The sequence below is a fragment of the Phragmites australis genome, chromosome 17 (assembly GCF_958298935.1).
Source record: "Phragmites australis chromosome 17, lpPhrAust1.1, whole genome shotgun sequence".
Lineage (NCBI taxonomy): Eukaryota > Viridiplantae > Streptophyta > Magnoliopsida > Poales > Poaceae > Phragmites > Phragmites australis.
The window spans coordinates 21,307,333-21,331,978 of record NC_084937.1 but is presented as its reverse complement, the minus strand read 5'-3'; the positions used below and the strand labels follow the sequence as shown (position 1 = coordinate 21,331,978).

The 24,646-nt window shown below is 43.7% G+C and overlaps 1 protein-coding gene and 1 pseudogene across 2 annotated transcripts; one reads left to right on the top strand and one right to left on the bottom strand.

Annotated features, from left to right (window-relative positions):
• The first annotated feature begins 4,453 nt into the window (after nt 1–4,453).
• LOC133897238 (UBP1-associated proteins 1C-like) lies at nt 4,454–7,163 on the top strand. 2 transcript variants are annotated; one of them, XM_062337884.1, is made up of 3 exons: nt 4,454–4,704; nt 5,344–5,765; nt 6,094–7,163. In XM_062337884.1, the coding sequence occupies exons 1-3, from the start codon at nt 4,608–4,610 to the stop codon at nt 6,829–6,831; spliced, it is 1,257 nt and encodes a 418-aa protein (XP_062193868.1). In that variant the 5' UTR covers nt 4,454–4,607; the 3' UTR covers nt 6,832–7,163. The 2 variants fall into 2 exon arrangements, with proteins under 2 accessions (XP_062193868.1, XP_062193869.1); XM_062337885.1 differs by lacking the exon at nt 4,454–4,704 and adding an exon at nt 4,795–5,037.
• A 320-nt stretch (nt 7,164–7,483) lies between these two features.
• On the bottom strand, nt 7,484–11,521 carry LOC133897239 (uncharacterized; annotated as a pseudogene).
• Nucleotides 11,522–24,646: the final 13,125 nt, after the last annotated feature.

Genomic DNA, 24,646 nt, shown 5'->3' with positions numbered 1-24,646 from the left:
AACAAGATTGGGCAGATAGGAACCCAAGCGCGCACCCGACGTCCTCCTCCGGTAGCAGCGAAAGCCAGTATCACAGCCCGAGCCCTAACCCATCACCGATGCGAGAAAGCCGACGTCGGGCAAGTGACGAAGAATACAATCCCGCCGAAGAGGTATTGATATGAGTCAATGCATTTTATAGTTGTTGAATGGAGGAATATTTTTTGTTTATGTCAACTCCCCTTGTTTTCTCTGTAGATGGCGGAAGCGCTATCTTCAAACACAGTGGTGCACGAGCTCGAAAGGCAAGGTCATAAACATAGTGGCCGATGGACAAGGTTTCTGTCACGAGAATCAATGTTGAGGGGCTGCCTACAGATGAAAAGGCCCTGGATAGATTTCGGAGGGTCGCAGGGCTCATTGCTCGGGAGAAGGTGCCGATAACGACTAAGTTCGAAGACCTCAGTGAAGAAGCTAAGAGAGACTTGTTTGATAATGTCATCAAGGAATATCTGGAGTACCCTGAAAACATGAGCGAGTGTCGAATGATCGCCACGATCAATGCAGCAATGAAAGCGATTGTAAAACTTCACCAAGCTTTAAGAGCAAGCTTGTGAATCGGTACTTGGCTAAAGGGGTGGCACCCTTCGAGAGCTACAAGCACTTGAAAGAGAAAGATTGGGATACTTTTGTGCAGATGAAGAGCTGATGGCAGTTCAAAAAAGGAGAGTGAAGAGAAGAAGCAGCTTCGGGGTATGAACAAGCGTAACCACAGGACCAGCGCAACCGGGTACGCTGGAAAAAGGACCAACTGGCAGGCAGAGGATGAAAAAATGGCCAGAGAAGGTCGCGAGAATCCTTGGTTCTAATTCCTAGGACGATCGCGGTCATATATGCGTGCAAGGGGTGAGTTGTCCGAAAGCGGGGAAATCACATTCAGAAACAGCGAAACCTAGGCAGTCGCAGAAAAAGTAAAAAAAAAAGGTAGCCAAATCCAGCCAAGGTTCTTTCATCGGGGTCAGAGAACATGATGTTCTCTCAGTGGTGCTGGGAAACCAGGAGCACCCAGGTCAAGCGCGAGGTGTATCCAGTTCCTAGGGCTGGAAATACGGCTTTTTTGAAGACCTCGGGATATACAAGAAGAGGTCGGGTGCAGTGGACATGGATGCATTGACACATGACATCACCCGAAAAGTTTATACAACCATCATGGGGTAGCTTGTAGCAAAGGGAATAGATATTTCCATACCATAGGAAGCTAGTCCCAGAGCTACAAGGAAGAGTAGCTGCGTCACCAAGGAGGTCGAGCAACAAGTAGCTGCTGTCGTGACTGAGCCGGATACGATTGACCTGCTAGAAGGGCCCACACCCTGTAGCCTTGTAATCAGGCCTGGCGGGTATCTCATCGAGGCTGCAAGAGGGCAGGTGCTTACAGACATTCGTATCTTACATACGGTCTTGATACGTGATGGCTACACCGTGGTTATGGTGGACATGGTACATAGCAATGCCACCGATCACGTGTTGGAGCTCCCCCCCCCCCCCCAATGATGAAGTCACAACTCTGGGTGAAGCTCTTCGTCAAAGAATCCAGTGGAAGAGGGGCAACATAGTGGTCTCCAGTGCATCCCGGTCTGGACGAGCGTCAAGTGTACCGCCGTCACATCCCTCGCTTTCAGAGAAGGCAGAGCCGTCTTCGCAGCCTTCTCCTCTGTTTCCGGCAGCCTCGCTTCCAGCTCCAATGTCGTCTCCCCCAAAGAGCCCAAAGAAGAAGGAAAAGGAGGTCAAGAAGAAAGGCTCTAAGAAACACCTGCCAGAGAGGTCGAAGGTCATTGTACCAGTGAAGAAGTTCACGGACATTGGAGCAATATGGACACAGGCTAACATGAAATTCCAATATGGGAAGCCCATGATGACGGTAGATGGCCTAACGAGGGCGGGAAAAGCATGTGTCAACCTGCATAATTACTACATGCAGACTTCTAGAGATAGCAATATCACATCCATAGTCGTACAGTACAAACGACGACACTTATTAAGTAATGATGACAGCTACTTTATTGTGGGTTTCGATGACTTATACGGCCTCTTCAACCTTGATGGTCTGAACGTGTCGTTATTACGGATCTTCATATTGTAAGTCCCCTGAAACTAGATATTCATTAATTAATATCACTAAGTCTTGAATGTAACTATGTTCTTATCTGTAGACACTTGATGAAAGAAACAAAGAAGAACAAGGAGTCTATCGCATTTCTTCACCTTGATGCCATTACAATATCAGTCATCCAACTTCACCCCGACTATGCTACGGACCATGTGGCCAGGGCAATGCAACAATATTCCAAAATGGACTACCTGTTGGGCGCCCACAATACCGGTGGTCATTGGATCTTACTGGTTATTTTCCTCAAGTGAAACTTAGTGTTCTACCTCAACTTGTCAAGACCAGTAGGACCAAAAGGCAAACTTAGACAACATGATTACAGCACTGTAAAAGGACTCCTCGACGCATAAGTTCTACCTAACTTAGTTTATATATTTAACTTTTCTAACATTCAAATGCTCCCTAATTGATCCATCTTTATGCAGAGCTTATGACAAGTATCTTCGAGCTCAACCTGACTACAACGTGAAAGACGGTTGCAGACTGACACACATGACCGGATTTGCTGTAAGTGCTACCTAATAGATTACCAAATGCTCTCGGTTGCTGTTTTTTTCCCTTTTGATCTAACACTAAATTTTCTATTCAGCAGTACCATCAATAACCACCGGGCAACACCTGCGGATTCTATGTTGTGTGGAACATACTCCTCACGCTCTGCATGAAGGATCTCAAATCCCCCCATGTAAGTTCAATGCGAGATTAGTCGTAACTAATTTCAATAATTAGTTTAATTTCATGGTAACATGACATTGGTTACGTGTCAAATTATGCAGGAATTTGACGCTCTTTTTTTCCACGACGGTGCACTTGCGGAGATTCGACGATGGATCACCGAGTTCATTGTGTGTGAAGTCATCAGCCCACATGGCGAGTTCTACTATAGAATCCCTAGGTTGTGAGGTAGATCTTATGTAATATGAGTTGATCGAAACTTTTTAACATTTGAGAATCTGTAATGAATTGGTCGGAACTTTGTAACCTTTATGATTCTATAATGAAGTGTGTTTGTCGATATAGATTTAGATGTGTTGCTGTTGTTTGCAGGGAGAAGATAGCTGCCAAATACTGGCTACGCTCTAGGATGCAGTCAGGAAGCAGTACAATCCAGCAGGATAACCTACACATAAGTGACGGGTAAATAAGTTACCCGTTACTTATGTATTCTCTCATGTGCTAGTGAGAAAGACATAAGTGACGGGTGAATGGGTTACATATCACTTATGTATTCAGATAAGTGACAGGTAAATTCTTTACCTGTCACTTATATATTCTCCCATGAGCTGTATAGAATGTCATAAGTGACGGGTCAAAAGTTTACCCGTCACTTATGTCGTTCTATACAGCTCAGCGGAGACGCTAATAGATGACATGCCACAATTACGACACGTCACCTATGGTCCTTACCTGTCACTTATGACTAGTCATCAGTAACGTCTTTTGGGTGATCCATGACGGTTATCACCCGTCACACATAACTTTTTTCACGTAGTGATTGTCTTCACACAGGCTTTGTTATCGAAGAAGCTATTGTAAGCAGCCTAATAGATTGGGGTGTAAGAGATAAATTGTTTGCAAGTAATAACACTTTAGCATGTGAGAAGTTGATAGATAATCATAAACATGAATTGTTGTTTGAGGTGCATATTTGCATGTTAGATATTGTGCATATAACTTAAATATCTTGGTCAAGATGGAGTAAAAATAATTCATGTGGCAATACAGAAGATACACAAGCTGTTGAAGCATACAGGGGCGTGTTTTGTTGCCTGTATCAGGGGTATTCTGGTTTGCTCATGCGTATATTTCTAAAGAGAAGTTTGTTTGATTGCATGCATCCGTTGTTCCTCTTTACATCTATGGATACAATTATACGGTTGGAGTCTGATCCGGTGAATACGGTCGAATCGAGCTTCTCTATGAGCCTGGGTCAGTGGATATATTACATCTGTTACAGTGCTGCAACAAGCTCACTCGTTAGTCTCAGGTGCAAGGTCACTGCTTCCGCTCATAGAGACAACCAAACACCTTCACATGATCATTACATCTGCAGATACATAATCATTATATCTATTTATGCAGACAACTCAATACTATTTTTTTTTAGATTACTATATTTACTCGTCTATATTTACTGGTTCACGCAACTTAAAAAACTCATACAGACCACCCAACGCACCCTAGATTCTTCGCGTGCAATTCGTGGGGACAGGATAGCTGCATCTTTGCCGTTTGGTGGCTCGCTTGCCCATTGAGCAATCTAAGCCGTCTCGAATCTCGATGGTGGGAAAGAAGACCCAACCACTTTTAATCGTCGTCGTCGAAAGCTCAAAGTCTCCCCTCCCACTATTTATTTGCTTTTGCTCGCCCCCTTTCCTCGCGCCCTCCTCCGCCTTGCCCGCCGGAACAACAGCCACACCAAAACCCTTCCGTTTCCTCGCGCTGCTTCCCCGGCCGACCGATGGAGTTCGCTCGCCGAGGCCCCGCCACCGCCGCGGCCGACGAGGACGTGGACGTGGACGGGGGCCGCCGCTTCCCCGACCCTCCGCTGCCTCACGGTACGTAAAGCGGCCCCACCTTTCACCGCCACCTACCTCCGCCGTCGGCTTTCTTGGTAGAGAACAGAGAGAGGGAAAAAAGACGAGTCTTTTCTGATTTATTTTGTTCAGCGAAGCGACTCTTGCGATTCCGTGCCAAGAATCCACGGAACCTTGGGCTTCCGCGTTTGCGTGGGAGCGCGACGAATGAACTGGGGTCTTCGGAAGGTGAGCAGCCACGCGAGGAACGAGGCAGCGCGGAACGGGAGAATGAGAAGGGGAAGAGTCGTCTCCTTCGTTGGGTTGGACGGTCATGACTCACGATGACGCCTGAAGCTGTTTTGCGCGGCTGATGTGCGTGGCTCCACTCCTTAAAAATCCACGGCTCCCTCCCTCCCTTCGCCTCGCTCGCCTAGACACAGCAAAACCTTTCTGTTTCCTCGCGCAGCTGTGCTCCCCACAGGACCCGATCCACCGATCGATGGTGTTCGTCGGCCGAGGCCCAGCAGCCGCCGCGGCGGACAGAGCCGGCGACGGCAGCCGCTTTCCCGAGCCTCCGCTGATGCCAAGAATCCCAATAAATGAATCTCATCTTCTTCTGCTCATTTGGTGGCGTTATGTTTCGTGCTGACCATCAGGAATTCCGCGCTGCTTGTGCAGGAGACGCGATGCTGGTGATCAGGGACGCGCTGCTGTCGCAGCTCCAGAATGATCGCCTTCGCCAGGAGATCATCATGGTCGAGCTGGGCAAGATAGAACGCGCCATGGCCCTGAGCTCCGCTTCCCACCAATGCACTGCCTCTGCCGTTGCCGAACGGGCTGAGCCGGTGCCCTTCGCCTTCAGTGAGCAGTTCATGCCGCACAGCAGAGTGGCGGTTGGTCCCGAGCGTAACGTCGGCGTAGATGAGGTCCATGATCTGAAGAAGAAAGATGGAGTGCACGGCGGTATAGAATTGAACTCCCAGAAGCCTGCCATGGAAGATCTCGTCCGTGAATGCTTGAAAACTTCTTGTGGTACTGATAAGGCGGGAGGTCAGGAGAATGCAGCACTTGATGAGTGCAAGCTGCAAAAGTCCAATGAGGTGAGCAACTTACCATTATGTTTTCTTTTTCATCTGTTACTATTTGTTTCGCCTCTATCTTTGTTATTTGGAGTATTTATTTACTTCTTCAGAATGCTGGTAAGCTTTCCCTCGAAGCTTGACTACTGCTTGAGCCTATTACACCTTTGCAGGATTTGTATATGGAGATTTCTCTAGCTAATTTACGTTCCATTTTACACTATTTCACATGCTAATGGTGTAATCAAACTGAGAGAAAAACTTAGTAGCAATTTGTTGTTCGTCTTGCTTTCACCGTTAATTCAGTTAGCTACCAAAGGTCTAATCAAAATGCATATCAAACAAACAGACTATACTGTCCAAGAGGACGTCGCCTTCAGTAAAATGGAGTTGTGCCATCTGCCTTGTGGAAGCAACCAGTGAGGGCAACTTGCTGCAGCATTTTGCAGGGCTGAAGCACCGGTCAAATGTCATTGCTCTGAAGGCAAAAGCAAAAGCAAGAGCAGAGAAATCAAGAAAGGTGAGGCAATATGCAGAGAAGCCATGTCCAACATGGGTTTGCAGATTTTGCCAAGCAAACTGCACTTGCAAATCGGACTTGGAGAACCACCTGAAAGGCAAAAGACATCAGGCAAAGATCCAAGCCCTGCTGGAAGAAAGCAAGAGCATGGCAAGGAATTCTGTGCATTGGGAAGCGGATTCGCATCCAAACATTGTGCCGCAGGATGAAGAGAAACCAGCTTCTTCAATATTGATTTGCAGCATTTGCCAAGTTAAGTGCACTTGTCAATCAGTCGTTGAGAGCCACCTTCGAGGCAAGAAACACCAGATGAATTTCCAGGCCCTACAACTCGAAGCCAAGCGAGTGGGAAATATGCCGCCACAAATCGCCAAGAACCAGCAACCACCCAAAAAATGGGGCTGCAGTATCTGTCAGGCCAAATGTAACTCTGAATCTCAATTTGAGGATCACTGCAGAAGCATGGGGCACCAAAAGAAGATAGAAGCTCTGCATAGAGAAGGCACGAATGCGCAATCAAGCAGTCAGAAGACGGCAGGCAAAGAATCTACCTTCGGATGGTTCTAACAGCCAGGGTGTAAGCTCAAAGGAGATGGAGATACAGAGGACATTATACTTTCGCAAGCTTCTTAGAGAAAATGCATCAAGAGTATGATTGCGGAACATCGCAGGGGGAGCACTTAGAGAAGGTGGAGAAGCGGATGTTGATAAGCTTTTGCGAGATCTGCAATTGTCAGTGCAACAGCGAAAAAATGCTCGCACACCATCGTACTGGGAAGAAGCATCTGGCAAAGCTCAATGGTTGATCACCATCATTCATTTCGAGTACCGACTTCAGTTGTTTCATCCGTCAAGTACAATATATTCATGTTGCAATGCTAGCATAGAGTACTTAAATCTGTGCTTCATCTGTTCTTTCATCTGTGCTTCATCTGTTCTTTGACTACTATTTTCTAACAATATATTTGATCTATAAAGAAAATAGTATTTTTCAGAACTTACGAGCGGGTTGGTTATGGTACAATTGTAAAAATGCAACCCCTAAACAACCAGAAAAAATGCAACAAAAAAAAACAGGAACGAGTCGATTTCACCCACTGATCATTGCTAAAGAGTCCATTTAGCACCCTCCGTTATTATTTAACCCTCAATTTACAATTTACACCATTAAGAATTTTTTTCCTCGGATGATTCAAAACACATTTCACGCACAATAGCGTATTCAAAGTAGTCAATCTGAAATCTGGACACAATCATTCATAACATCACAATTCTCATGTCAAACTTGCCTCAGAGCATGGTAGAACCATCCGAGTTTGTGGATCAGGCAGTGTAACATGCATAACTAATTGTTTCTGTACAAAGCACTACTCAGCATTTGAGGAGTACTTAGCAAAGTGCAATCAATTATCAGAGAAGAATGTTATTTCTTAACCACATCTATGGAGGGACTAGGCTTTCAACGCTAACCGGTCTTGCCATGGAATCGATCTCTTATCGTCACTTGCCGTTGAGTTTCCTGTATCCCTACAAACTGATAATTTGACATCGGTTGCCATCATATCTTCATCCACCCCAACCTGATCAAACCTATCAAGTTCTGTATGGCCCTGATGTTCCTGGCAATCATTCCTCTCGTCATCCTGCAGACAAAGAGGCACTTTTAATTGTCAGATATTTGTATTAAGCTTTTTGTTTTACAGTTTACTTCATGAACTTCCTGTTGAGTAAAATATAAATTTTAATGTTTTCCTGAGCCTTTTTTCTCTTGCGGACCGAATGGCCCATTGGCCTTTGTGCTGCCCATGTCCATGCGGTGAGGGTACTTGGATCAGCTAGGCCATGCGATGGAAAAGAGAGACTAGGGAGAGAGAGGAGGTGGTGACCTTTGAGCGGCGACGATAGCAGCGTAGCCGCCTCCCTGTCCCTTCGGGGATCGGGGTGGGGTTGGACGATGCCGTTGCTTCTATATGTAGGCTCTTTTCCTCTTCCTTGGAAGCTGATTGAAAAACTCTCGTCCATCTTATTGATTCTCACTGTATTCTCTTTCGGTTTGGGGATCATCACCTGTGCTTGACCTGATTTGAGCTCGGGCTTTGGCTTGGTGATTGGGAGCTATAAGAGATTCGGTGGTGGAGCTATTTTGTTGGTGCTCATCGGAGCTGCAATTGTCGAGGCTCACCTGCACGCGTCGAAGCGGTGCGGTGAGGCCTTGTATCTCCGTATTCCTCGCCGATGGCAATTTATGGGACAACGGCTTCTGTGCTATGTCTTGCCTTGATTGATTTTGTTTTTAAGCGAATTTCACTGTGAGTATTTTAGTTTCCTCTCTTTTTATGTTCTGGACAGCACGAGATGCTCGATGATGTGTAATTGTTATGAGATTAGGCATATTCAGTGAGTACACTAGCATATATTGTAGTTTCCCTTGTTGTTTGGTCGCATTTGGTGGCGCCTATAGGCTAAGTGGTGTATGGTTCTGTTCTGATTCCTACACACCGTGATACAATTGTTGAATTGTGTCGACAGCTTGCTCTCTATTAACCTTATCATTGGATTAGTGCTGCAGTGAGATCTGTATACTTTGCATATATCTGGTTCTAGATGGATTGCTAGTTCAAGTTGCAAATACTGTTTTTTGCAATTTGTAGTTCAATTTCATCTCTATCTCGACTATCTTGCTTCTACTGTGCCGATTTTGTGTTCTCTGATGTTGCTCTGCAGCACTGTCCAGGATAGGCCTTTAGAACTTGAGAATTAAGTTCAGGTTATATTTTTACAGTTGAGATCTTAGGAACCCAATTGATGAAATACTTGTTAGCACAATTAGAGAGCAGGAACATAATGGTCATGGGGCCAATTGTCATACTTTTTTTTTAGAGTAATTTCACAAAAAAATTGTGTCTGCTGTTCAGTTCATAATTTACACATGATCCATGTTACTGTTGTTACAAAATTTCTTTTATGCTGCCTACTGTTCATGTGTAATGGTTTCATTATGTTAAGCTCTTGTATTTATACCTGTGGAATAATATCAATGCTTATTTTACCGCATTATGTAAACACTTCCAACACATACCATTACAGTGTCTTGATTTACGTCAAAAATTGGGTTTTTGCTGGTAGAAGGCACTTCAGTCCCCGCACCATGATTAGCAAATGTTGAAGCCTCATTGCCTCCCACTGGAGATGGAATTTGCCGGGCCTGCCCCGTCAGCTTGTAATGCGTTAGCTGTGAATCGCCCTTCACAAAGGATTCATACTTCCTTCGCAAGAATCTTGCAACAGAACGCAGTTACATGGTTAGCCAAGCTGAAAAGTGTTAACAATTGTCAGCATGAAGAACTAGAGATAACATGGAGCGATAAGCAAGAACCGAAGAACTGTCATACTTGACTTCAGCAAGCAGGCCGAGCTTTCTCTGGTTTGTGCTTGCTAACCTCTTCTTCTTTGCCTCAGTTTCCTGCACCAAATGTTCTATCAGCTTCAAGTCCAATTAAGTATGTACGACAGCCAAAGTTCTAAATAGGTAGCTATAGCTGCGCTGTAGCTCCACTATAGCTTATTTTGACCCCAAACGCGAAGCAATGGTCTAATTTCCCGCTATACTAGCTACAAGCGCAATAGCACCAAATAGCTCAGCTATTTGCCTTACCACCTAGCTAGCCGTTTGTATGAGAAATGTAGCATGACACATTATCTTCCTTTTTCCCACTACTCTAACATTCATATTTCTTACTGACTGAAACATTTCTGGCAAGAATGTTATGAGTCATGGTCTTATACATAGGATTTAGTATATTCTAGAGTACCATGGTTTTATAAGCTCTTCGAATATACTGAACCGCGGCAAAGTATAGCTTCCACGTTAGCTAGCGATAACTATTGTAGCTTTTTCCGGTTCACACCACGAAACCGCGATTTAAAACCCTGACGACAGCAAAGAATCATACAGCCAAACACCCCCTGTACACTCAAATCCCCCAATTCTATTCCGGAATAACCGATCCAGGTACTGATAAAAAATATTAAAGGTGTGTTTAGTTGTCTGTATGAGATCTCGTATAGCTGTATCGTATATCTTGATGAGGGGAAGTAAAATAAGGAAGTTGTATTTAAAAAAAAAAGAGTGTTTGATTGGTTGAATGAGCGGATGCAAGTTGAATTTGAGTTTGTGTTTGGTAGGCTGAATCTGAGACTGTATAACAGGACTCGGAGTGAGCCAACACACAACAGACTGCATCCGTCGGACCTGCATCTCAACTACGATCGATTCTCGTGTCTCCCTCGTCCTGCACGCGCGCGTGCAACTGCACGAGCAGTGCAAGCGCTGAGAGCTCGTCCAGACATGCAAACACTCGACTGACTGCTACATCTTATACAGCTGAAAGGATGCAGGCCAACGGGAGCAGCCTAACCAAATACTCTCCAAACAGAACAGGGATAGCAAGAACGATCAAGCATGCGCGGCACGCTAGATTATAATCAGGATAGTGAAATCATTAGCTCGTAAGAGCACCAAGAAAAGTAGAACAGTTTGATGGACTGAACGACAGAGAAAGAACCGAGCGGAGCGCGCTCCCCACCTCCAGCAGGTCGTGGTAGTCCCGCCAGAGCGCGCGGAACCTATCCCCGCCGCCGGATTCCCTCTCCGCTGGCGCCGCCGGCGGCCTCTTCTTGCCCTTGCTCCTCCGCACCAGCAGCGCCTCCCCGCCGCCGTCCATCACGCCGGCGAGGCGAGGCGAGGCCAGGAACCCGGCGCCCGGGCCCGCGGCAGAGACACAGGAGGCCGGGAGGGCGAGGACGATGGCGGTGGGGGTGGGGAGGGGAGAGGGATAGATCCAGACGGGGAGGAAGAGGAGGGGAGACCGGGGCCGCGTGGTGTCAGGGCACGGGAGGAGGAGGGTGACAAGGCGCCTCCTTTCCTTCTCCGCTCCCCACCAACGTCATCCATCTATCCGATGCGGTGCGGGCGTCCATCGATCGCGTCGTCCTGGGGGCAGGGCAGAGAGCCGAGGCGGGCGCGTGAGACAGCCGGGGGCAGCCCGGGCTCCGGAGGGGCGCTGGTCCACTGGATTGGGGAGAGGAGGGCACGCTGCTGGCGGCTTGCTGGGTTTGGGATGGACTGGAGGGAGCTATTGGATGCCTGGATGGAGTTGCGCCTTCCAGGCGGTTGACGGCCTGCAGGCTGCAAGCATCCCATGAAGCTGCACTGCATGTCCTGGTGCTGGTGATTGGCTGGGAGTGTTTGTCTTCCTCCTTGGTGACCATGGTTTGACAGCCCTTCCCTCTGTGAAAAGCTTTGCCCCTTCCTTTTATTCTCTCTACTTTTTCTCCGGTTTCGTCCCTCGAAGTCATGAGTACAAAATATACACAGAGCTTAGATGTTACACCGCACCGTTAAGTTTTTAATTAGAGTAAACTAGATAGGTGTTACACCAAAGTCGATTAGGCCGTCTCTAGCGGAATTCTCAAAATCAGCCGCATGACTGTACCGATGTATTTGCTTCTCTTTCCACCCCTCATCTTTCTCCAACAGCAACTGCATTGGTGCTACAGGAGCGCTATAGGAATACGGACGGAAGGAGCCAGCGACAAAGTTGCGGATGGAAGGAGCATCCTGTATCACTGTTTACTGAGCATGTCTGTGGGTCTGAGGGGATGAGAAAAGGTAAGATAGAAAATATGGTAGCTGTTGAAAATAAAAAAATAGATAATATTATAATAGTATTAGAAGATACTATAATAATATTATAGATGACGAAATTTTAGAACATCTGCTTGAGATGTTCTTATACAAATGCTAGTATAAAATAGGGACATATGTTCATTAACGATACGTATTAAAAAAGAGAATATGAGATTTTATACAGATTCAGGTATCCTTTAGAATAATAGGCTTATATTATGTTTCGTCTTGATTAATTTCAGTAGAAGACAATAATAATGGGGATATGTCTAGATCTAATCCTTAGGATCTTAACGAGTTATCTCATATTCTAAATCTTAAAGTTCTTATCATATGAATCTCGTCGTGGTATGATCTTGTTGTGGATCTCAATTGGTTGTTTCCGCTTCTATCAGTCTACACTTGCTCTATATGATTTGTTCGACTCCTTGCTTTGAATTCGATTGTCTAGCCTGGAATCAAATTTGGCTCGAGCCCCCTTTGGCATACCCCTACCCCTTCTAATATAGCCAAGGCAGGGGAGTCATACCGTATTCAGAGTTTCCGAGTGTAACCTTCATGAATTGTATTGCTTTCGAATATCTAAAAGAACACTTCATAAGCTGAGGATGATTTCCATGTATAGCACGATAAATTACCTGAAATATCAGCACATGTCCTATTTTACCCTATGAAGATTGTGAAACCTAATGTATCGGACTAATATCATGTGTATAGCGGATATCCGTTCTTAAAGATATATCATATTTCTATTAAATATATATATAATTATTAATTAGGTATAAAGGTCTCGAGTCGGAAAATTGCACCTGGTGTAAGGGCAACAAGTGGGACCTGGTGTCAAGCATGATCTTTTGTGGTTCTAATGACATATTAACATTTTTTTCCAGCTAACTATGATCATGTCATATGCATCCAAGTTCCAACCTCCGGACATTCCTCAACTAGATAAGGCTTAGGGCTTGTTAAGAAAGTGGGAAGCTCCAAATAGTAACTAAAACCTAAAGATTCCTATTGCAACCCCTCTCTTCCAATGCGGCTCTTAAGGTGGCTGGACTTAAGCTCGGCTGGGCCTAAGTCAAGCATAAACCGAACATGTTGTCAAGGTAGGCCAGCGATATTGATTCAACAATTGACTCTCAACTGAAACCGTCTTCATCCCTGGGGTTGTTTCGCAAGTGTTTTCTTCTCTAATTCAATGGTTTTGTCACAATAACAGGGAAATTATGGTAATATGTGTTGCTTGTTGTCATGGTAACACGTAATACCCAATGCAATGGTTTTGGACGTCATTGCAAAAAAAAAAAGGTCCATTCACTTAGTAGTGAAGTATGGACATTCTCCATTGTCACACTTGTATGTCTTTTCGAATCCTGTGAATGATATAGCTATGTTGGTTTTATTTTTTTGTCATGTGCAAGCAAATGCTAATCCCCATGATTAGAAATTATCACTAATATTCGAATAAGAATATATCAACCAAAAGCAATATGAGCCTCTATGCAGAGGCCCGAATAATTATTATTCCTTTATAAAAAAAAGCAATATGAGCCTGTGCTATCAGTTTTACAGTGTTGCACTGATTAAAATTTATTAGTAAAATAACTTTTCTTACAAGTATTCCACTCGAATCGCGCAGCTACAAAAGGTTGCCTCATTCTTCATTTTTGATGTTTTGGCAAATACAACTACTAGATCACTTGAGGAGATACATCCAGTACTGGGAAAAAAAACATAACAATGTAGTTAGTTGCTTGCCTTAGACCATCTCCAAGGGCTTTCCTCCGTTCAGCGCTCTAACGGTTTCTTTTACGGTTCCTGTCACGAAGGGATTCACAAGATCACATTCCCTTCAGAACGGAAGGAAACTGTTAAATATGAGAGAAAATAAAGGGAATGAAAACGGGAAAGATTATCGAGAAGGGAACGAAATGAAAAGAATACGGTTGGAGATGGTCTTATGAAGGTTCTTTGCTCACATACTTGTGGGCTAATATGTGAGTTTTGCTTATGTCAAACTAAAAAGATACATCATCTCTTTCCACTTGTGTCGGTACGTCATCAACTAAATTTAAAGCTTGTTGTATGTCATAAGTGACCCATGGAATGATAATTGTTTTCATGGCTAATTTTTTCAGTGAGCAGCTACTGTAAATTCAATTTAAATGTTCCCAGTACTGCTTATTTATTCTCATTACTTCACATTTCACAATCTTATTCCATGTTCTGCTACAGTTGCGCTAAAGTTCCAGGTAGGATTGGAGTGTTTTTGAGCAGAAAAAGTTCAACTTACAGTTTTTTAAAAAACTTTCTTTCGTTTATCTTGTACCAAGTTGATTCCTTCAAATACATGTAGAAGGAATTGTGTGTTTAGTTAATAAGCATAAATAGGACACCTGAAGTCAAGCTGAAGAGAACTCAAACCTGGGTGGTAAGAGTATATATCCGTACCATGAAACCTCTACCAATTAAGCAAGGTTTAGTTTTGTATTTTTTGCATGTGAGGCAAAAAAAAAAAGGTTACAATTGTACTCAAATACGAAAACTGGTCTTTTTGTTATGGATGTGTTTGTCACTCTATACATGGTGGAAAACGTCAGCCTTTCCGCTGCTGGGAAGTTTGTTATGGGTGTATTTGTTGTAAGTTTGTGCTATTGCAAGCTAGTGTCGCGGATTTTGCTGTTATGGTCGTGTTCGGTATCACACTAAAGAAATCATTGAGTGCAGTGCTTGGACTACTGAGGTTTCACTACTACAGAAAACCTCTTAACTGCTGGCTCCAAAACCCCCTTCACTACCGGTTTTGGAGCCGGTAGTGGGCAACGGGTAATAATAGTCGAGGACTATCATTGCTGGCTCGGTGGACCAGCAGTGAAGGGGGTTATCACTGCTGGCTGAAGAATTTAGCCGGCAGTGATTCTCTGGCATCACTGCCGATAGTGATTTGTTGGAATCACTGTCGGCCGAAGGTTTGAGCCGGTAATATTTTTCCTCTCCCCCCTCCACGGTCCTCCTCTCTGTACTCTCTCTCTCTCTCTCTCCTCAATTTCTCCGTCTCTCTCTCAATACATACATACAATGATACATATATTTACTGTAAATCAATAATAAAAATATCTTCATTAATACATAGTAATGAACACATATTACAAGTCAGGCATCGACAAACACACAATATTACAAGTCACCCCCTGAAAAGTCGGTTGAGTTAAAACAGTCTAGTATCTCTCTACCACTCCCACGATGTGGATCGCGTCCCCACACTAATGATTGATGGTGTGAGTACGTTAGGGGACGTCGGGGGGCCGATGGTGGTGGAGCGGAGGACTCGGCAACGCCTGATCGACCGCAACGTCGCCTATGCTCCTGAACGCCTCTAGGTTTTGAGCCTTCGGCCTTCTCCTCCGCACACTGACGGGCCACCCTCTCATCCTCCTCTTCCTAGGCGCGTTTACAGGATACTACTTCTTACTCCTCCGCAGTGTACAGCTCACGAGCTAGCCTCTCATCCTCCTCCTCTTGGGCACATTTACGAGACGTCGCTTCTTGCTCCTCCTTCGCATTATCATTGGAAGACCATTGTGTCCAAGAGTCGTCCGACGATACCAACTTTGTATCATACATAGTAATTTATATCATTCATTAATAAATGAAAAAATCTACGATTTATAACTGAATAAGTGCTAGTTCTACGATATACCATCCATTGTGAGAATGACAAGTGGGAACTGGTTCCACATGTCATTGACACATCGATGGCATATCGTAGAACAGGTAATGTCATTCATTAATATTGTGTCAATTGCGGAAATAGAATACGTTGTCAAGCCCCTTGGTAGCCTTCCTCCTTGTCGCATACTCTTTGCTTGAAAGTAAGGTGTCATCAGAAGGTCTTGCACTCATGGACGGCACGATCGGTTTATGAAACTCGCTATTTGGGTTGATAACATGTTTCAATAAGAAACCGGCCATCTGTTCTTGAAGGGCATGTATTTCAGCAGGTTGTAACACACTTGTGTGTAGTTTGGAGCGCTGCGTTTGAAGAATCGAAAGAATTAGTCCTTGAACACGTGTAGAAATTAAAAAGAAGGCATCGATATGTTATTTCATACCTCAAGGTCATTGAACCTAACAGCATCTCCGTCCGGGCTGAATGCGTGCATGAAAGTAAGAACATAAAACGCGCAAAGATTGTTGCCGGGTGGCTGCCTCATACACTTCAAGAGGAAAGGATTAGTCAGTGGAATGAATTGACCATTTTTATTCAGTAAGAAATGCAAGACATGAATATGTATTGTGTACCGAAAAGTCGGTTTATACAGTGTACTCCTTCCTGAATGGAAAGTAGATAACACTCTTCTTGCGGTATCTTGTGTACACCCTGTACGTGAATATGAATACCAATTAAACTTAGATGCAATCATCAAGAAGATTAAATGATCGAGTTAACCCGTTTAACATATCGATGAGGTGTTGGTAAGTCGTCTGATCTCTTTTTGCTGAGTCCAACACAATGATCTTGCTCAAGTCTGGGTGGATGACAAAGAGGATCCAATGAAAACTATAGAATATGTCACCATAGCAAATTAGTACTAGAATCGAGTTGCCCATAAAATGAGGACGCCCTTGCGCGCAAACACGTACTCATAGCTGTAGGGTAAGAGTATGAATTTCTTGTACTGGTGGTGAAGCAGACACTTCAATAAGTAGACCTCGGTGAAGTCTGGATTCTTCGTTATAAGTTTCTGGTTCACAAGGCCAGGATCGATGAATCCTACTTTCTTATCTAAGTCTTGTTCATATGCTTGGATCTCCATTCTACGAAAGAGAGAAGTTAGCTATGCAATTACAAGGTGAAAGATCATATAACATGAATTATATGCATAAGTCACTTACAAAGTCCACGCTCTGACTATAGCCACATTGAGGGCATCTTCCTTGTACAGTTCATACAAGTGCGAGAATTCCAACCAGAAGAAACCGTCCCTGTTGAGGAAATATTCTTCTTTGTATCTCACCGGGAACGCCTGAAAACCCTGCCTGGATTGCTCCAAGTACCCTATCTGGTTTGACCAAAGGTTTACCCAACTCAAACGGCTATATAACATCCGACTTTGATATATCCGCTCCCACAGTAAGTCGTGCTAGTTCTTCTGCTGTTAATCTAGAAGAAGACAGAAAGTCCGCAATGCTTAGAGCATCCTTAATGATTAGGCTTAGTTTGCTCTTGGTCTGCATCTTGTTGATGCATTCATAGTCAGTAGGCAGCTTACTTGAAGTTGACCCTATCTGTTTAGCTTTGGCCATTTTCATGAAAAAATTCAAGGCATCGTCAAGCACAACAGGCTTCGGAGGTGGTGGAGGATGAAAATGAGATGTGACACTGGCGTCCACAACCTTTTTTGTTTCCTCAGCAGTGAGTGAATAGACATTATTGGGTTCCGCCAACTTCTTAGATACCACCGACTTCTTAAATGATGTCATCTGCTTAAATGTTGCAGAACCTGATCTTGTTTTCCGAACTGATGGCTGGCTTCTTGAAAGATGGACTTCTTCGAGGTGATGGCTAAGGAGGTGGACTTTTTTTGGGAGATGGCCGAGGAGAGGGAGATCTTTGAGGCGACGACGGCCCAGGGTGTAGTTGAGAGTAGAGAGTCTCTGGAGCTGTCCCTAGTGGAAACACTATGTAGACCTTCTCCCACGCGATGAATGTGTGCTCGTTCTCTCCTATATTGTTCGCCCCCTCCTTTGCAGGGTAGTCCACCTCAACATGGCGGTACTGGTTAACTACCTCATCTACTTCGACTGCGGCGTAGCCCTCTGGTATTAGACATCCGTGCAAATATTCATGGGAGTCACGGGGATAAGCCACGCCGGAAGTCACCATGATGGTAATGTTCTTAGCATCAATGTATAGTTCACACGGTGTCTGTGCTATCCGCATCAGATTATAGAGATAATTACATACGACTGCAAGCTCGACTGAGATAGTGAAAAGATGTGCAAGGTGCATGTGTAATAACCATCCCAGTCTTGTTTTGCAGTCATATGTATGGTAAATAGTTATCTCATTTCATCATTTGCGACTGCAAAATATGCTTGAGGACCACCTGAATATAAAAATCAAGAAACAAAGTAGTTCATATACATTGAACATGAATATACACGTAAGTGCCATAAGTACAGAAGCAAAACCACCTCCCATCAAGTAAGATAATGAACTTAATAGCATATAGATGATTTAATAAAATTGCTCTCAGATAAATATAACAATTGGCCCTAGGACTACGATATCATGCTCCCTAATTGTCCATTTGACACATCACAAGCTGGGCTAGAAGCTAAGACCACAACTAGATTTAAAACTGAAAAAAATGTTCTCTGAAATTGAGCTTTCTTCCTGGACAATGCTGCTTGACATAAAAGCTGACAGGGAGAGGATTACTCTTTGAGAAACAAACACTAACCGAGTAGCAAAATATCAGAGCAATACCAAAGATTTTTCTGCTCTTCCAGAATTCAATCAAAATATGATTAATTGAATCAACAAATACAGTAGCTCCTAGTCCAGGAATCAAGCCTAACTGGTAATGTACAGATTACCAATAAGACTGAACAATGGAATGCACCACTACTATCAGGACATCTGTGCTGATCCAACAATAGAGAAGAAACAGATTTAACACCTATTGCACTTAGACATCTAGCCCAACCTCAGTGTTCCATTTGATCGTCACAAAGCATATCACCAAGCCGTCCAAAGAGCATAAATGGAAGGGAGGAGAAACCAAAATACTCACAGTGCAATTCGGCTAAAGGCAAAATCAATACAGTCAATAAGCACCTCCAACACAGAACCTCCACCAACATAGCACCACCACCAATCGATTGCCTCAGCACCAAAGTACTAAACACCAAAACCGAGCTCACTCAGCTCAATTTCAATTGACTAAACCACCCAGTGGTGAAACCGAAACTCAATTACCAAACCAACCATTAATCTCACAGTACTTATCACTTCGCAGCAACCACAAACACCGTCTGGGAGGTGGAGGGAGACGGCGGGCGGTGGAGTACTCACCGCGATGATGTATTGGAGCTCGGGGATGACAGCAATGGGGACGTCCGCATGGAGGAACGCGGCCTCGGGAATGGGGCAGCGGCGTAAGAGGCAGGTGACTCCGAGGAAGGCGGTGCTGGGGTTTGAGGACGGGGTCAGCGTCAGGGAGGAGGACGACAGCGTCGAGGAGGACAGGTTACGGCGTCGAGGAGGACGAGAATAGCGCCGAGGAGGAGGACAACGACGGTGGGGAGGAGGATGACGGCGTCGAGGAGGACGGGAATGGCACCGGGCAGGAGGACGGCGACGGCGGCGGGGAGGAGGACAACAATGTCGAGGAGGACACAGACAGTGGGCACGGGCTCGTGGACCTCCGGCGGCATGGGCTCCTCGGCATCAGGAGGCATTTCGGCGGACGGCACAGGGAACGGAAAAAATTTTCTAAGTGTCAAAGGACGCATGGCGTTGAGCTATTTTATAGGTGAGGACTTTCACTGCAGCTCAATATGACCACTGGTAGTGAAATGGTACCTTCACTGTCGGCTCACTACGACAATTGGCAGTAAAACTACTTTCATTGCTGGCTCAATAAGTACACCAGCAATGAAAGTAGTTTCACTACCAGCCCAATATGTCCACCGGCAATGAAACCCCTTTCATTGCCGGTACCGCAAGGTGCAAAAAATTTGTTTTAGCTTCGCGCGCGCACGCAAAGACTCGAACTCAAGCCCTACACCAAGTAAGACTGAACAAACCGCTGCGCTACTCAGGTAATTTTGATTGAGTTTGTACTATCTATATTTATTAACATTAAGTTGACCTAGTAGACCTAATACATATTTATTTAAATTTGAACTTGCTATATACCAAAATTATTTTTTGTATATACCTAAAATCAAAAATCAATATGGTCAATAATAAATATATCTTCCACCATACACTACAAATTGAAGCTTCCATAACAAAAGTGAGGTATAATTGCATCTAAAACAAATTCATACATAGTAATTAATACAATTTAGCTATTTTGTCTTAATGATTTGCCCTTCATTATGATCACGATGTATATAGGGAGGTTCGTCGGTATTGTCCATGGGACCTAGGTTGACGTCCTCTTCGAAAGGAGGTAGCGTGTCGAATTGATTGTAGTTTTCCTCGTCAACAATATTCTCTACTCCGACAATCCTTTATTTTCCTTGAAGAACCATGTGGCGCTCCTCCTTGTTAGCCGGGTTCGGGTCCTTAACATAGAAGATCTGCATAACATCATTCGCAATTACAAATGGTTCTTCTCTGTATCCAACAAGTTTTTGGTCCTGTAGTCATACCGTACTTGTCGATCTTCACACCCCCTGGGAGTCTGACCCATTGGCACTGGAAAAGAGGAACCTTTAACACTCCATAGTCACGCTCCCAGATCTCCTCTATGAATCCGTAACAGGTCTTCCTATTTCCATTGCAGTCATAGGTATCTATACGGAAACCACTATTTTGGTTGGATCTCTTATTATCTTGAGCTCTCGTATAAAATATATAACCATTCATGTTATATCCTTAGAATGTGAGGATTGTAGTAGACGGTACGTGAGCCAACACATTCAACTGAGGACACTCTATCTACTTATGCATCATCTGTCTGTGTAACTAAGCGCCAAAATGATCTATGTGCTCTCAGAAGCACTTGCACATTGCAATTTTCTCTGCCTTGCTCAGATTGTAGCTTGTGGGGCCAAAATATTTGTTGCCTTCTTCCATCTCTTCGGGATGTAGATCATGTCTGAGTTTCAAACATTTTAGGTCATTCCATGCTTGCAGTGTATCCTTTGTTTTGCCAGGTATGTCTAGTAACGTACCAGTCAAGCTATCACACATATTCTTCTCAATGTGCATGACATCGATTGCGTGTCGAACCACCAAATCCGGCCAATATACTAAGTCATAAAAGACATATTTCTTTTTGAACAGAAGCAATAAGATTAGATTTCGAAACCGATGTACTCCCGCATCCCTTTCCAAGGATAACCCAAAGTCCCTTTACCATCTCATATACCTATCTCTCAGTGCAATGCTTAGGAGGTGATCGAGTCTCAACTTTCCCATTAAAGCTCTCCTGTTGCTGCAGTACGGGTGATCCTTGCGAAGAAATTTACGATGACCTAGGTACACCATTTTTCGGCTGTTCTTCAACCACAAGCTCTCTGTTTCATCCAAACAATGCACTCATGCACAATAGCCTTTGACAGTCTGGCCCGATAGGTCCCCAAGGGCTAGCCAATCTTGGATTGTTACGAACAACATTGCGCGTAGGGTAAAGTTCTCTCGTTTGTATGCATCTCATACCTGCACACCATCGTTCCACAGTATTACAAGATCTTCCATTAATGGTTTCAGGTAGATATCAATATCATTGCCAAGTTGCCTCGGCCCTGGTATCAGCACTGACATCATAATGTATTTCCGCTTCGTACACAACCAAGGAGGAAGGTTGTAGATACATAGAGTCGCAGGCCAAGTGCTATGACTACTGCTCATATTGCCGAATGGATTCATTCCATCCGTACTCAACCAAAATCTTATATTCCTCACATCTTCTGCAAAGGGCTTCTTGTATTTCCTATCGATGTTTCTCCACTGCGTAGAATCCGTGGGGTGTCTCAGTATTCCATCATCCTTGCACTCATCGGCATGCCATCGCATTAGTTTGGCATGCCTTTTGTTCGCGAATAAACACTCCAAATGGGGGACTATAGGAAAATATCACATCACCTTCACGAGACATATTTTCTTCTTTCCTTCACCATCGATATCACCACTGTCACGCTTGTACCATGCTGCACCACAGACGAGACACGCTTGCATATCTGCTTGCTCTCCGTGATACAATATGCAATCGTTTGGACATGCATGTATTTTTTGTACTTCCAACCCCAATGGGCACACAACCTGCTTGGCCTGGTATGTGTTTTCTGGTAGCACATTTTTCTTTGGAAGCAATTTCTTCAAGAACAGTAACAACTCTGTGAAGCTTGTATCAGACCACCCGTTACTTGCCTTGAATTGCAGCAGTGAAAGCACGGTACGCAACTTTGTGTGCTCCTTCTCGCAGCTCGGAAACAACGGTGTTTTAAAGTCCTCTAACATACACTGGAAGTTTTTAAACTCTCTTTCATTGGTGAACTTTCCCTCCCCATTGCGCAACATCTGCTCCAGATCATCGACGTCAGCGTTGGCCAACATCTCCTCTAGATCATCATTGGCCAACGTATCTCCGGCAGGCAGCATATCGATGTATTCGTCGACCGGCATATTGGTGCACATGTCTTCATCTTGTCTTTCAATTTATTGTCCTTCATGTACGATCTCAGCTTCACCGTGCTCAATCCAACGGGTATAGCCAGGCATAAAACCCCTTGGCATCAAGTGGGAATGTATCTGCTGGGTGGTGGAGAACTGCTTCTTGTTCTCATAATCGACGCATGGACAGAACATGTATTGAGACTGTGTATTTGACTTGTGCGTCGCGGCTTGTACCAGGAAACAATCCATGCCGTTCATGTACTCTGCGCTCACACGGCTCGCATCGTACATTCATCTTATGTCCATCTACAATTATATCATTATTGTAAATCCAAATTCATAATATCTAGAACATTTTGCGATCACCAACAAATAAATTACCTTATTATCTCCTACCGTCAATTGGTCCGGGTTGGAGGAGCCGCCTTTTGCATGCTTTCGCATCCGCTTTTAATGAGTATTTGTTGGTGCCATACCTAGAAATTTTCTTTATTATTCAACACCTTATCTATGACTCATTAAGGAAACATGAAAAATAAATACGCTCATACATAAATATAATTGTATCTTGCTACATACTTAAATATCATGAAAAAAATTTCTAATTCATTAAAAATCAAAATAAATATGATCATACCTAAAGTTTTCATATTGGGAATATGCTAATTAATTAAAATAGAAAAAATATAATTTGAGCTTTTTACATACCTAAATATCATGTCTAATTTTTCTATTTCACTAAAAATCAACCATAAATATGCTCATACCTAAAGTTTCTATATTGGAGCTTGCTAATTAATTAAATATAAAAAATATAATTAGAGTTTGCTATATACCTTAATATCATGGCTAAATTTTTTAATTCATTAAAAACTAAAAATAAATATGCTCATATATATAGCTAATGTAAATCAATAATAAAGACACTTTCCACCAGATTTGAAGCTTCCATATCATAAATGAGGTATAATTGTATCTACATTCTCAAAACATCATGGCCATAGGTTCATCTCCATCATATCAAAATCTAGGTCAATTTAGCAAATAAAATTCAAATAGAAATGGATTATAGAGAAAGTTACACACCTTGGAACACCTACGGCATGAGGATTCCTCAAAATTTGAAGCCTTTCCTCAAAATTTGAAGCCACCAAGATCCTGGTGAGCAAAAATGGCCGTCACCGAGGAAGAACAGAGCTCCTCTCTGTTGTGCTCGAGCTTGCGGAAGGAGAGGACAACTTTTATATAGCCGGGACATCACTACCGGCTTATTTAACCAGCCGGCAGTGATGTTATGCTATCACTATCGGTCGATGGATTAAGTCGACAGTGATGAGAGAACAGTGCATCACTGCCGGCTCAATCCATCGATCGGCAGTGATGACCCTTATCACAGCTGGTTCATAAGGCACGATAGCTGATTCTTCCCACGCGGCTTATGAACCGGCAATGATGCATATAAATATAGTATTATAAAGGACCTCACTTTTTCACCATATAACCTAGTGCTAGAAATAATTTTAAAAATTAGTCCATCACATAAGAAGAATATTAGTGAATTTTTCCATATTTTTCAGAATTTATTTGAGACCCTAACAATTGTTACAAGTTATAAAAGTAGCCTTCTTTGAAGAATTTTAATTTAAATTCTACATAGACTGTTTAGGTGAATACAATTAAAATGGGTTGCACATGGATTATGGAACACTTATAAAAAATTCATGGATTTTTGGAGCAATAGAAGTCTAATATTTTGAATAGAGCATATGGGAAGGAATAGTAGAGCTGACGAGTATTGTACACGCGGGTCCACAGGTCATCCGCTCAGTTCGGAAGAGAGCAAGTCTCTCCCGGCTCCCCAACGGTGGTGAGCGAACCAGGTCAAATAGCGAGCATCAAAATAGCGAGGCTCGTTTGGAGAGCCAGTTGGAGGTGGATTTTTTTGCCAACTCGCCAAATGTGATGATGCCGAGCCGGATAGCGACTCCGTTGGAGTTACTCTAAACAATCCTAGTCGATTGGAATCCTACTTGGGACGTTTCACTGTTTAGATGGGTGGGATTCGGATTCAAATTTCTAAATTCAGATCAAACTAAATACTAGAATTTTTAGAGTTTTATGCATGATTTCAGCATTTAAGCCTGTGCTTTTGGACCGGCACTGATGCATTGGAATTCAGGGAAACGTCCTTCTCTTCCATGCTGCAGTGCCTTTTCTAACATGTTGCATGGCCTTATGTTTGCTCGATGATCAGCAAAATTCCGAAAATTCCTCAAACTATTGGGAAATTTGGTATTCGTTTTGCTGGAAAAGCACAAGCGAATGGTAATGCTGAT

What these genes read in the sequence shown, in the direction of transcription:
- LOC133897238 (XM_062337884.1), top strand. Translation starts at nt 4,608, where the DNA reads ATGGAGTTCGCTCGCCGAGGCCCCGCCACCGCCGCGGCCGACGAGGAC. An exon ending in CGACCCTCCGCTGCCTCACG is followed by an intron (nt 4,705 to 5,343) that starts GTACGTAAAGCG and finishes CTGCTTGTGCAG; the next exon opens with GAGACGCGATGCTGGTGATC. An exon ending in AGCTGCAAAAGTCCAATGAG is followed by an intron (nt 5,766 to 6,093) that starts GTGAGCAACTTA and finishes TCAAACAAACAG; the next exon opens with ACTATACTGTCCAAGAGGAC.